The 12,549-nt window shown below is 38.9% G+C and overlaps 1 protein-coding gene across 1 annotated transcript in view; it reads left to right on the top strand.

The window, feature by feature from the left end:
- The window catches only part of LOC128381209 (glutamate receptor ionotropic, NMDA 2C-like), a 48,551-nt gene that overhangs the window by 16,435 nt on the left and 19,567 nt on the right, over nucleotides 1-12,549 (top strand). The window contains exon 7 of the mRNA XM_053341158.1: nucleotides 3,006-3,217. Within this exon, the coding sequence (XP_053197133.1) occupies nucleotides 3,006-3,217 (212 nt within the window). The remainder of the gene's footprint in view (nucleotides 1-3,005; nucleotides 3,218-12,549) is intronic.

The raw sequence follows: 12,549 nt of genomic DNA, 5'->3' as shown, positions 1-12,549 counted from the left end.
AGAAGCACATTTTCTTGTATCACTCACCCTTTACTCCAGTTACTGTTGCTCTCTTATCTTCTTGGCCATTTTAGTGTTTGTGAGTAGTGATGGCAAAGACAGGAAACAAAGGGAGAGAGAGAGAGAGAGAGAAAATGGTAATGTAGGTTCCCAGCTGGAATCAAACCAATCAATCCAAACACATTGTAGTTATGTGGCATTCGCTGTGACCATTCAGCTATTGGGGAGCTCTTACTGTTACTCTTTCTTTCTAATCTAGCAAGAAGCAACAAGTTCAGATGTGTTGCTTAGAGGATATCATAACGGATTTGGGAAAGTAGAGAAAAAACAAGTTAAATAGAATAAGACAAGGCACATCGAGGGCAAATGGATTAATCTAGAATCTAAGATCCAATACTTGATCATAAATGGTTGTGTCTTGTTGTTTAAGACATATCCTTCTCTTACTCCTGTTTCATTGTCAACACTACTTGCCATTTTGTTGAGTATTTTTGTTTTCTGCAACACACACACACACACACACACACACACACACACACACACACACACACACACACACACACACACACTTTTCAAAGCCCGAGGGTGTATTGAAAAAGTGCGACTAAACAGCGAGACCTGAACGTAATCTCACAGCAACAGTTGAACTCATTTATTTCTGCCAAGGAAAGACCAACCTACTTTATCAATGTCACATCCTGGCTGGTGTGTATTGTATGTGTGTGTGTGTGTGTGTGTGTGTGTATGACCATGAACATGTAATTGTGCTGAAGTGGGGGCTCTCTTTCGTGCATGTCTGTATGTGTGTGTGGATGTTAACATTGTGCTTGTGCAGCCCAGCAAAACTCACACACTCTTCATCCATCTATGTTCTCATGTGTGGTGTAGATGTACTGATGTTGTTCATCGACACCACTTAAAACAAGATACCTTACACACATCTAAAAGCATTAAATCATCTCTCCTTTTTTGTCTCTCCTCATTACAACTTGATCTCTCACTCCTTGTTCTTCCCCTCCTCCTTGTGTCATGTAGCCCATCCATTATGACGACAGGTTGTGGTGTGCTTGCTCTTTTCAAAGCCTCTCTCCTCCACTGTGACACCCTGACAGTTTAACATGATGCTGTTCCTTATCACCATCTGAAGAGCGCTGGGTGACATTTTGGGCGGGAAGGTCCGCTTTCTTTTCTAGGCTCCTGTCTTTGGCCTTTCTCTCTTTTCCTGAACTTCTAATTTCGACTTTTATACAGAGAAAATGAAGACTTTAAGCTGCAAAAATGTAATGTTAAAAGAGTCGCTCAAAGAGAGAGAGACAAACCCACAAGGATTAATCCCTAACTCTGCAGTTCCCCTCAGCTGTACAATGAGTTTTAACATCTTTCAGCTTCTTGTTTTGGTTTTATTGTGATTTTGATTTTAAATAGCAATTGTGACAAATTGTGCAAGTAGATTTTTTTTAATTGGAAAACTTTTTGTAAGATGCTTATTGACAAAACATGGCTATATATCCCAGTTAATATTGTAGGAAATTATTAAGAAAAGAAACCTGTATTAAAATAGGCAGTTTTTGGAAATGAAGCCATCGTAACATATTCCAGCAGCTAATTGGAGCCTTGGCACGGAGGAAGTAATACGCCAGAAGTGCGTTCACATATACACCGACAGTCATAAACTCCCATCCCTGACTTTAGCCTCCTGATTGGTTGGAAGGTCAAGGCTTGCTTAAAAACTTGTGAGGGGAATATGTCTGTACTGCTGCCAGGCCGGTCAATGAACCTGAGTCACTGAAGTCTTTGCCAAAAACTTTTTAGAGCATATTTCAACCAAAAAAAAAATAGAAGAAAAAACTCACATACTGTAGCTGTGTGACAGAGCTTCTGATTAAGATGCCCAGTGAGAGGATAAGATATATGAGAGTCCCATAAAAGACAGATTGAAAAGATTGAATGACACAAGTGGCATGTCTGCTCTTCTGTCACTCACAGATGGTGCCGAGAAATTAATCACAGTCTTGCACATCGTACTGGAACTCAATGCAGATTTGTAAATCATCCATGTATGACGAAGGCAAAGTGCGAGAGTACGAGTACAGCAGAAGAACAAATCAAGAGTTGGTATGAAAAAGAGGTCTCATTAACGCAGTGAGGGAGCGTGTTTCACATGCAGTAAGTCAGCGCTGGCTGAGCAGTATGGCTCATTAGGTTGGGCTGATGTGACAAACAGTCCTGCCTCTCACAGAGAAGGTTTCACTGAGCTTAGTGCCGACATCATTGCGATTACTCATTGTGTGATGTGACATTATACAGCAATTCTAGTCCGGAGTATTTCCCTCTGCATTAAAAAACACAATTTACTATTTTGTTTTCAATAGCTATCTCGCAATGGTATCTGTCAGCATCTTAGTTTGTCACTTCATTTCAGTTCAGCGAGCTTTATCGGTGCAGAAACATTTTCTTTCTATTATCGAACGTGTTGTACAAGAGCATTAATTATTTTAAACAAAAGACAGAAAAAAAACACAGATAATAAATAGCACTAATCACTTGAACAGTTCCCATTTATGAACAGTGGCATTTCAATGTGTTTATTCAGTTGAACAAAAGAAAATTAATAATTGAATAATCAGTCAACAAAATGAGCACAGATTGAAGGCAACGCATGATGGGATGTATTATTAATGTGATGCAGTTGGTTTGCTCTTTGTTTTAGTTTCTCACTTTTTTTTAAATCCATCTTTCTTTCCAAGATGTCTTGCTCAAAGACTTTGAAGCTTCCTCAGTATGCATTAATTAACTTTTGCTTTCCTTTCATCTACTCATCCTCTTCCTCCAGGTCAGCACATGCTAATTTTTCTTTAAAATATTAAAAAAAAGATCCATGTAAAGTAGGGAGAGACAGGTGAGAAGAGAAAAAGGGATGGCATACAGAGGAGGCCACAGCTGAGATTCAAACCCACATGCATTTGATACTGATGAGTTCTGCATCTCCCATCCTTCCTCCTCAGGTGGGTACGTATGCTCGGGGGATCCTCCAGGTTCGCTACCCTGTCTGGCCTCGTTATGGCAACTTTTTGGAACAAGTGTCTGATGACCGCCACCTGACTGTAGCCACGCTGGAGGAGCATCCCTTTGTGATTGTGGAGAACGTGGACCCGGGCACCGGCACATGTGTGCGCAACACGGTACCCTGCAGGCGCCAGTCAAACCGCACTGAGAGGTACACACACAGAAACGCACACACAAATATAATACTTTGGTATATCTGCACAAAAATAAACATCAACCCATTAGCCCAGTATCCTAGAAACTGTGTGCTCCCTTTGGATGAGTCCACACCTCACCGTGTATGTTCGATGTCAACATTCAGTGCCAGTGCAGTGTAGTGTGGCCATTTTTCCACTGAGCAGTTTTGGCATTGTAATTAAACATGCAACATGCGTGTCCAGTCAAATATTGTAGAAATTGCAGCTGGGAGGGGAGGCACAGAATAAATATACCGTGTTAGCTGTGTGGGCACCATTCTGCTTCAGTCAACATGATACTGAGCAAATTCAAGCGTTGTGTTGCTGAATGACGATCCACTCCTTAAACTGTTCAAATATATTTAAAAAAGGTGCTTTTTTTCTGGCCTGACTTCTGCCAAGAATATTCTTATTGTAAGATGGAAACCCCTGCATGGCTTATATATCAAACAGTGGGCGTCCTCTTTTCATTATCTTTTAGTGTTAGAAATGTCGACTGCACCTATAGATGGTCTTAAGAAAGAGGTTAGTGCTGCTATGAAGACAGCTGCTGATTTAATGAAACCTTATTTAGTTAGATTCTGTATTTCAAATGTACTTGAAAGATAGACGCCAACTGTTCTCATGAACTGAGATGCAGGGTGAGTTGGACAGTGTGAATGAATTGTATGTTATGTCTTTTTTGTAATTTTCTTTCCTTTTAAGTCTTTGTTCATTGTTCGATGGAAAGAATTAATAAGAGGGTGACCTTTCAATTGAAACTTAGATAAAAGTAAGAATTCAACATGATATTGATGTCAGGTATTATTGCCCTATCAGTAAATGCCATCTGAGGTGTTGCTGATGTGTGTTAGAAGCACTGAGTATCGAATTTAGCAGCATCTAATGGAACAGACTTGGCAAAAATTGAATATTTATAAGTATATTGTAATAAGTGTATAATCACCTGAAACTTGAAGAATCGTTGCATTTCTCTGCCTTAGAATGAGCCCTTTATTTTTATGTCTGTCATGGAGGTCGCCGTGTTGCACCGTCATGTTTCTACAGTAGCCCAGAATGTACAAACCAAAACTCTGCAGAGGGCCTTTTGCATTCTTCACAAGCTTTGAAGCCACCGTAGGTTCTTGCTTGGAAGATGAGGGGGAGGGGTATTCAAATGGTTGCAGTCTACAACCTCGCCACTACTGTAAATCCTACACACTGGTCCTTTAAACCCTCACAGACTGCAAAAACGTCAATCTTACAAGTTTGTTGCAAGATAGGTCTAATAAAGTTTTAGTTGCAATCTGTGTCAGATTGTACTTCTATATCAGTTTTGGGGCATGACAGATTGTGTGATGAAAGCCTGATTTATCACAGCACCACAGTGTAAATAGTGGAAAAAAACAGATGCAAACAGAGACGTATCGTCAAGCTTTGGTGATTGCACTGGCATTTTTATATTTAAAAAAAAAATCAAAAGTGGAGGAGAATGAAAGTGTGAACTGCTGCATGATCTGGGCCAGGAGGGCAACATGGGATATTGATGGATTTTGCAAAGTAAGTTGGAAGTCATTGTGTTTGTAGCAGTGGCATTAGCATTAGCATTAGCTCGTAAGTGTATGGTGTGTCATTTTAATTTCATATAAGCATGGCATCCATCAACAGTCCAGATGTGGGATTCTGGTCCTACATTAAATCGGTTAAAAGATTGCCCAGAATTGCACTGGGACCTTTACTCGCTTGTCCTGGCACTTTTCAACCGAATCACACAGTCCTCATCTGCAGATTTCATTTGCTCAATTGCCATGAAACTGCAGATGATCAAACTCAAAAAGTTGAGCTTTATAGTTCTTTGTTGACTTTACTAAATGTCCACTTACTCTAGAAGCTTCAGAACAAGCGAGTAAATGGATTATGAGTTGAGAGGGTTGTTGTTTGGTGCTGTCTCCAAGTTGAAGAATAAACCATCCAACTCAATTGTTTCTTCTTTGATCAGAAAGTTTTAAATCAATATTTTTAGTTTTTGAGAATTTTAAAGTTCTTGTACAGCTGCTCGCGTTTAAATGGTATTTATCATTTGAAAAGCGCCTTTTGTTAAATGAAAAAAAAATGATAAACACATATTTCTCAAAATGAACTGTGGTATTTTTTTAGTATGTTTAACAAAAGTCAAGTTGTACATGAATGATGAAATGACAATCAATAACACAGCACACCAGAAGCACAATGAACAGTCTTGCCTTCGTATTAAGTGGCTATTTTATCGAAACATTTCAAAAATGATGCACAGTCCTGCACACATATAGACACCTTCACCCTCCCTCTCTCTCTCTCTCTCTCTCTCTCTCGCTCTCTCTCTCGCTCTCTCGCTCTCTCGCTCTCTTTCTCTGCCCCAGTTTTGTTTGGAGTAGACACGACATACCTCCACACTTCATTAAACACAGAGTAATTGTGTGTGCTGAGTGTCTAAGCACTTTAAAAACACACCTCCAGTGTCACACACTGATCGCAGCACGGCAGAAAACAGCCATTAAAGAGCTATTATCTTCAACTACCTACTACTGGTGCTCGTCAGAAATACACAATGTCTTCATTATGTTCAACCAACCACTGACAATAGAACAACATGTTGATTGGACTTTTGTATTTCAGGTCTGTTGTAAAATCACACAACCAGGTTTGACAACCAGAGCACTCACAAAGCACACATAATAGATTTTACTGCCACCTTTGGGACATATAATTCCCATATAAAATCTTCTTGTGGCAACTAAATTTCACCTGTTTCCTTGACTGTTTTGCCGGGGTTGCTAAAGTATCCTGCTGAAATCAATAGTGTATACCCTTGGAGTTGAAAAATTGGAGCTCAAAGTGTGACTAAAACACTCACCTAAGCTTGTCTGGGTAAAATCAATAACATCAACATTCACTTACTAGCTTTTTCCAGTGAATTGCTTCTTAGTTTCAGATGGACAGAGAGTGTTGTTTATGTGACTGGACAGTTTAAGTGATTTCACCACTTTATATTGCTAAAATAGTTGTTAAAGCCCAAATAAGACTCAGATTTGGCAGGTCAGTCTAATGATTCAGTGGAGAGAGGATTTGTTTCTTTTTTTATGTGCTACTAACTCCTGATTCTTCTAATTTTAGACAGCTGTTCAACAATAAATTGTATCTGTAATTATGAGTAATACAAGTCCATTACCTTGTAACACTGCAGTCAAGCTTATGGTGATAAACCAGCTGCACTAGGCTGTATCACCTGTCCAGATAAATGGCAACTGTGTCTGTGTTTCTCTGCATTTAAAAGTCAATTCTTTGCAAATTAGTTGAGACAAATTGTTCTGCATAAAGCCTGCTGTTCCTCAGTAATGTTGGAATAATGGGACATATGTTTCTGATTACAGTCTTGCTTTTGTGGCTCTCCCTAGATGAATTAATGAATATTAGCGTTTTTTCCGTGTTCATTACTGGTAATTGAAATGCTAATTTGTGATTATATGGCTTTTTTTTATGGTTGTTGTCTGTGAATGAGATTTTCCAATTACAGTTGTTTTGTTTAATTTGTGGCATTCACCAGTTTTTTCATATTTTAGAAGGTGTGGCCCAGACTTTTTGTATGAGTAGTACACAGACAGCCTTTGTGTCCACATAGTGAAAAACTCATTTGACCTGAAATGATAATGGCTTAAACTGAATGAATTTGATCCAGAAATTAACTACAAGGAAAGATATCAAAAACAAAACCCCCATGAACTCAATGTTAATCTATATTCTGTATATTTATGATCACATTCATGCCTCTCAATTTACTGATTTTTTTTAAATTCCAATTTTTTTTTTTTCATATTTCGGCACAGCAACTTACATATTTCTGTAGTTGTTAGGAAAATCTCTCACTGTGACGGCTGCCTCAGCTGCCTCAGGGTCTTTATGCAGGTCCAGTATCTTCTGATGCACCTGATATGAATGACTTTCAACAAGTTTGTGCAGTGAGTTTGAACACTCTTCACTGCAAAAAAAGAGAGATTATAGATAAGATGAGGCCTGATGTCTCTTTGAATGAGGGATCTCTTTGATTCCTCAGCCAATGATTTGAATCACAGACTTCAGTTAATGCAATGACCTCAAAGACCTCATCGGAGAATCTTAATATATTGTCCCACATACCAAGAAATCACCAGATTTAAGTTGAAATTCACTGCTGGTTCTTCACTTGTTCATGAACAGTTAACCTGCCACACCCACCAAATACACCCACGCTCATTTCATCATTTATTTAAAGGCCTTTATGTACATATTTACTCTGTACGTTGATTTTTCTTTTGCTGTTGGCGAAGGTCCCCCTTTTCACCCCAGCCTTCACCTTCTCTCTGTTACTCCTCTCTGCACTGGAGCTTTGTTATTTCTAACCTAATTCTCACTGGAGGATTTTCTCTCTGCCTGTTATTGGTCATATTACTCAGCATTCATGCTTCACTGTTGTGTACCTGCAGCTGGGGGGGTTTACCTAAGAGTGGAACCAAGCCAATTGTACAACCGTCTCCATTTGCCACTCAGTATAATCCTTCTGACAGTGTGTTTGTATTTTTTTACTGACACATTTGTGTTTCAGTCGTACAGTGACACAGATATTTTGTATTTGATATATTTGAGAATCGGCTGCAGGGAATCACTAACCTGACACGCCAGATGGTTTGTTGCACAGAACCATCTGAGAAGTCGTTTTTGATAAATGATTGATTGAAACTGTTTGGAGAAGAGCAGGAGCTTTCAAAAAAGATACTTGGCAGATGATTGGATGGACCATCTGTCTTTCACCATCTATAGTGGGCTACCTTCTTGCGGTCGTCACGCCTAAACCACACATGTAGCTGTCAGTAGCTCCTCATAGGACACTGATTGGTCTGAACCACTGTCTGAAGCACACAACAAGCCTGACAAGATTGTCACTTGAGTGATTTTGAGAGTGCCTCCCTTTCTATTTATATTAAAGGAAAATTCCAACTTTTAGCAGCTGACATTTGGCTGCTGCCTCACATTGTCAAAAAAATACACAACAAATAAATTCAGTAGTATGTGCACATGCAACCCGGAAGTATATATCCTTATTTATTTAGCCAATGTCTGTTATTTGATGTATAATGAACACAGATGGGTGTTTTTATGGCAGTTAAATTTCTTAGTTTTTCATATTTTAAGCTTAAAATAGAAAGAATGCCAGACGGAAGGACTAGAGACACAATAACACATACTGTAGGTTTATTGTGAAAAGTAGTTCAAGTATGTATTTTAAATAAGTATTTCAACATTTTGGCAATATAGGTTCATGCCCATACACTTTCTTGCTGAGTTAGATGAGGAGATCAATACCACTTTTAGATGAGAGTGGTATCGATCTTCTCATCTACCTCAACTTGCAAGAAAGCACTTTTCCCAAAATGTCAAACTACTTCTTTAAGTTAAGTGTTGAAGGTAAGACTTGATAAGACTTAGATGCAGTACATGTTGTTATAGACTGAACAGCAACTTTTACCCACCAAACCTCACGTGTAACTTATGTTGAATTGTTAGAGATTCATGATTTTTCTCATATTTTCACATTTGCATCACCTGAACAAGAGAAAATAGACTGTTCAGCCTATAAATACTGTGCTCAAGTTCATTTCAGTGTCGCCACATGTGTATGTGTGGGTATATATTGGTTACGCAGATTGCAGCGCTGACTATGGCTGGCACATTAATTACAGAGAGAGATATGTAGCGGCTGTTGTTGGGCACGATGGCACATTGATTGCCAGTAAAGAAGATTTATCAGTCTAACATAGGGGACATCTGTCATAGCACTGGGACAATGTTATCCCATCCTACCCTCTTTCTGTTTCGCTTTCACCATTTCTCTCTCTGGCTGGCATGTCCCATTTGGATGTTGACCAACAAACAAGTAGACAGGAAGAGAGAGAACGAGAGAGAGGGAGAGAGACAGAGAGAAGACTGCTGCTAAATTAACCAGTTAATCTTGCTGTGTGGTTTGAGAAGCTTCCCTGTCGAGCAGATGTTTAGCATGATTAAAACTTTTTGTCTTGCTCATTAAAAACCCTTTTCTTTGGACAGATGATGGCTTGGTTTGCCAGAAAGCTGAACCTACCTTCCTGTGCTGATTAAAAGTAGGAATTCCAAACTAAAATCCAATTCCCACTTTGCCTAACCCTGCCCTTAAGTTCCAGTGAGGGGGCATTTTAGTGCAACAACATACAATATTTGACTTTTTCTTAATTTTATACTTTGTGCCAACGCTTTGGTTTAGGGCCAGAAAGAAATGTATTTCCTGGTCTGGCAAGAAAGAACCTGGTCTGTAGAGAGCCCTGACTGTGGGAGTCTACTTATAGTTAAAAGTCAGGGTGCAAGATTAGTGACAAGGCAAGGGGAGGTATGGCAGGACATTTTTTGTTTAATTAAAATCTGAAAGTGCCGCAATCTGCGATATAGAGCCTTCAATCATGATGACTAATACATTTTAGGTCTCTTTCTGTCCTCCGTGAGTCTGCATCAAGGAGAGTAACATACTTGAATGGGAACTAATGAATGAATATACTGAAGTGGTTTGAATGAATGAAATCAGGCTGAATGGGAGGAAGTGTGTGTGTGTGTGTGTGTGTGTGTGTGTGTGTGTGTGTGTGTGTGTGTGTGTGTGTGTGTGTGTGTGTGTGTGTGTGTGTGTGTGTGTGTGTGTGTGTGTGTGTGTGTGTGTGTGTGTGTGTGTGTGTGTGTGTGAGAGAGAGAGAGAGACAGAGACAGATAGAGAGCATATGATATGATTATTGAGCTCTGGGACTTGATGAACATTTTCTGACCTTTTATAGAACAAACAATTCATTGAAACCATACGCAGGTTAACTGGAAACTATAGTTTGAACATACAGTCGCACAATGACTGTAGGACACTAACTTTCCTGTGCGTTCCTCATCATTCATACAACTATCGCTGTTGTGGCAATTTCAGTTCATTCCTCTTCTTCCTTCTCCCTCCTGTTTTTCTCTTGCCCTCCTTTCCTTCTAAACTATGTTGCCCTGTCATTCCTCGTCTGGTTGTTCACCATGTGTTTCCTGTCTACCGTTCGGCTGATAGTCGTCCTCTTTGTCTCTCTGGTCCAACTCCCTCATGGTGCTTCCCTCCACGCTGCACTAGTTTCTGGGCATTTTGTGGAGAAACACACCGCACAACACAACTGCTGCTGATCCTCAGAGGATACTGTACTGTATGTATGCTTGTGTTTGTTGGTGTGTGTGTGTTTGTGTGACAGAAAGAGACGCCCCAATTTAAGTGTTTGTGTGTGTGTGTGTGTGTGTGTGTGTGTGCGCGCGCATTAGTTTAGTGTGTATAATGATGACAGGTGGCCAACTCCTGCAGCAATTAATTAACACAGCTTTTATTAGAGCTATCGACCCCAGTAAAAGAAGCATGCCTTTCAAAAACATGTATCTAAGATGAACATTTATGCCATTTACAATAATCAACTGAATGTCAATTACTTGCTTCACTCTTTTTTTCATTCAATCTATCACTCATTTATTCACTCACATGGTCTTATTCGTCTTCGGCTCTTATGCTGACTCACTAAAATGCTGTAGCCATCAGTTGCACGCACACACACACACACACACACACACACACACACACACACACACACACACACACACACACACACACACACACACCTTGTTGGTTTTCGATCTCTGCAACGGAAGCTGGATAATGAAAAAAAGGGAGATTTATTGTTGTTGAGTGCAAATTTCTCCATAAATCTTTATTTTAGAAAGTGTTCAGACTTCCACGTCAACCTCTCTCTCTCTCTGTTTTGACTTTCAATGTCCACTCTTTAAAAAAAAAAAACTTAATTGCAAGTTAGCAGTTTCATCACTTGTTTTGTTACATTTATACATTTTTACATTTTTACTATGGGCATAACAAAAGAAACAGTCCTGCAGTACTTCCTTAATTTTACTGTTCCACTCCATCTATTTCTGTGACCTATTTACTCCAGTTTCTTTTAAATTCCTCCTCTGTTTCTCAATTTATAGGTGTGTCTCTCCATTTCTTTGATCTCTTCGACTGTTAGTTTTCTGGTGGTGGTTTAACGTCCAGACGGTTCTGTGTGATTTTTTTTAATGCGGCTGTGCGTATCACTGCATACAGATATTGATCTCCTTCCCTCTCTATTTCTAATGGGATGGTACCTATTACAATATAGGATGGCTGTGACGGCTTCTTTAGATGAAAAATGTTGGTGACTGTCTTCTGAACTGCCCCTCTACAGTTGTCAACACTGGGCAGAAATAAAAAATGAGTGCATGGTTAACTTCCTGTCCTCCAGCATTCAGCACCGTCTGACTGTACTTTGGTGTGATTTTTTTTTTTTTTGTGTATTACAAAAAGCCTCATGTTAATTTTCCAGGCACATTTTTTTCCAATATTTTGATTATGTTGTGTTGAAATTTCTTTGACATGCCTCCTTGCAATCTGAAATTGTTATTGCCAGTTTCACTTCCCATTTCTCTTGGGTGTTTCTTGTAGGATTTTATACAGTTTTGAGATTTTGACAATTTCACTGTTTCTATTTTTGTTGATAAACTCCAATAACCCACATCTCTTCTCTCTACTGTTTCATGAGATAAATTCTTATTTATAAATATTGATAGAGATTGTTGCTACCTTTATTAAATTAGACTTATTAAATAAGTCTATCATATGATTTGTAATCATTTGTGATTACATTTCTGATCCCTTTCCTGCCCATTCTGTCAGTAATTTCATAATCTTACTAGGCTGGACCACTCACAATCTCTCAAATATATGCATTCTTTTTCAAATGTTAAGATATATCTCCAATTTGGAAAAGATTATGGAAAGCTAAGCCCTTTCTTTTTGTTTAGGTTTGATTAGCATACTAAGTTTTTCTTTTTCTTTTCATAGTTCCAGATATAATATTAAAGCATTGTACTCTATTTTAAAACTGCTGTGTTGAATGGGTATTAGTAAGGCAAGAACAAGAGTTGTGCAAGAATCATTATTTTCACAGTTTCTACTCAACTCAGTACAGATTCTGGTAACGTTTTCCATCTGAAGTTTTGACTGAATTTATTCTCTGTCATATACGAGGTCGTCATGTCTCGAGGAAGATAGATCTTTCTAAGCGTTAGTGCTCCTATTTATTTTCATTTAGTTTACAGCCTGAGTACCTGCTTTATTCTTAGACTCCATTAAGTTTGGTAGAGATTGATTTGGGGATGTTAAGTAAATTATCACATCATCTGCATATAAGGC

The sequence above is a fragment of the Scomber japonicus genome, chromosome 20 (genome assembly GCF_027409825.1).
Source record: "Scomber japonicus isolate fScoJap1 chromosome 20, fScoJap1.pri, whole genome shotgun sequence".
Taxonomy (NCBI): domain Eukaryota; kingdom Metazoa; phylum Chordata; class Actinopteri; order Scombriformes; family Scombridae; genus Scomber; species Scomber japonicus.
The sequence above is the reverse complement of the archived record's forward strand: the minus strand, read 5'-3'. Positions and strand labels throughout refer to the sequence as shown.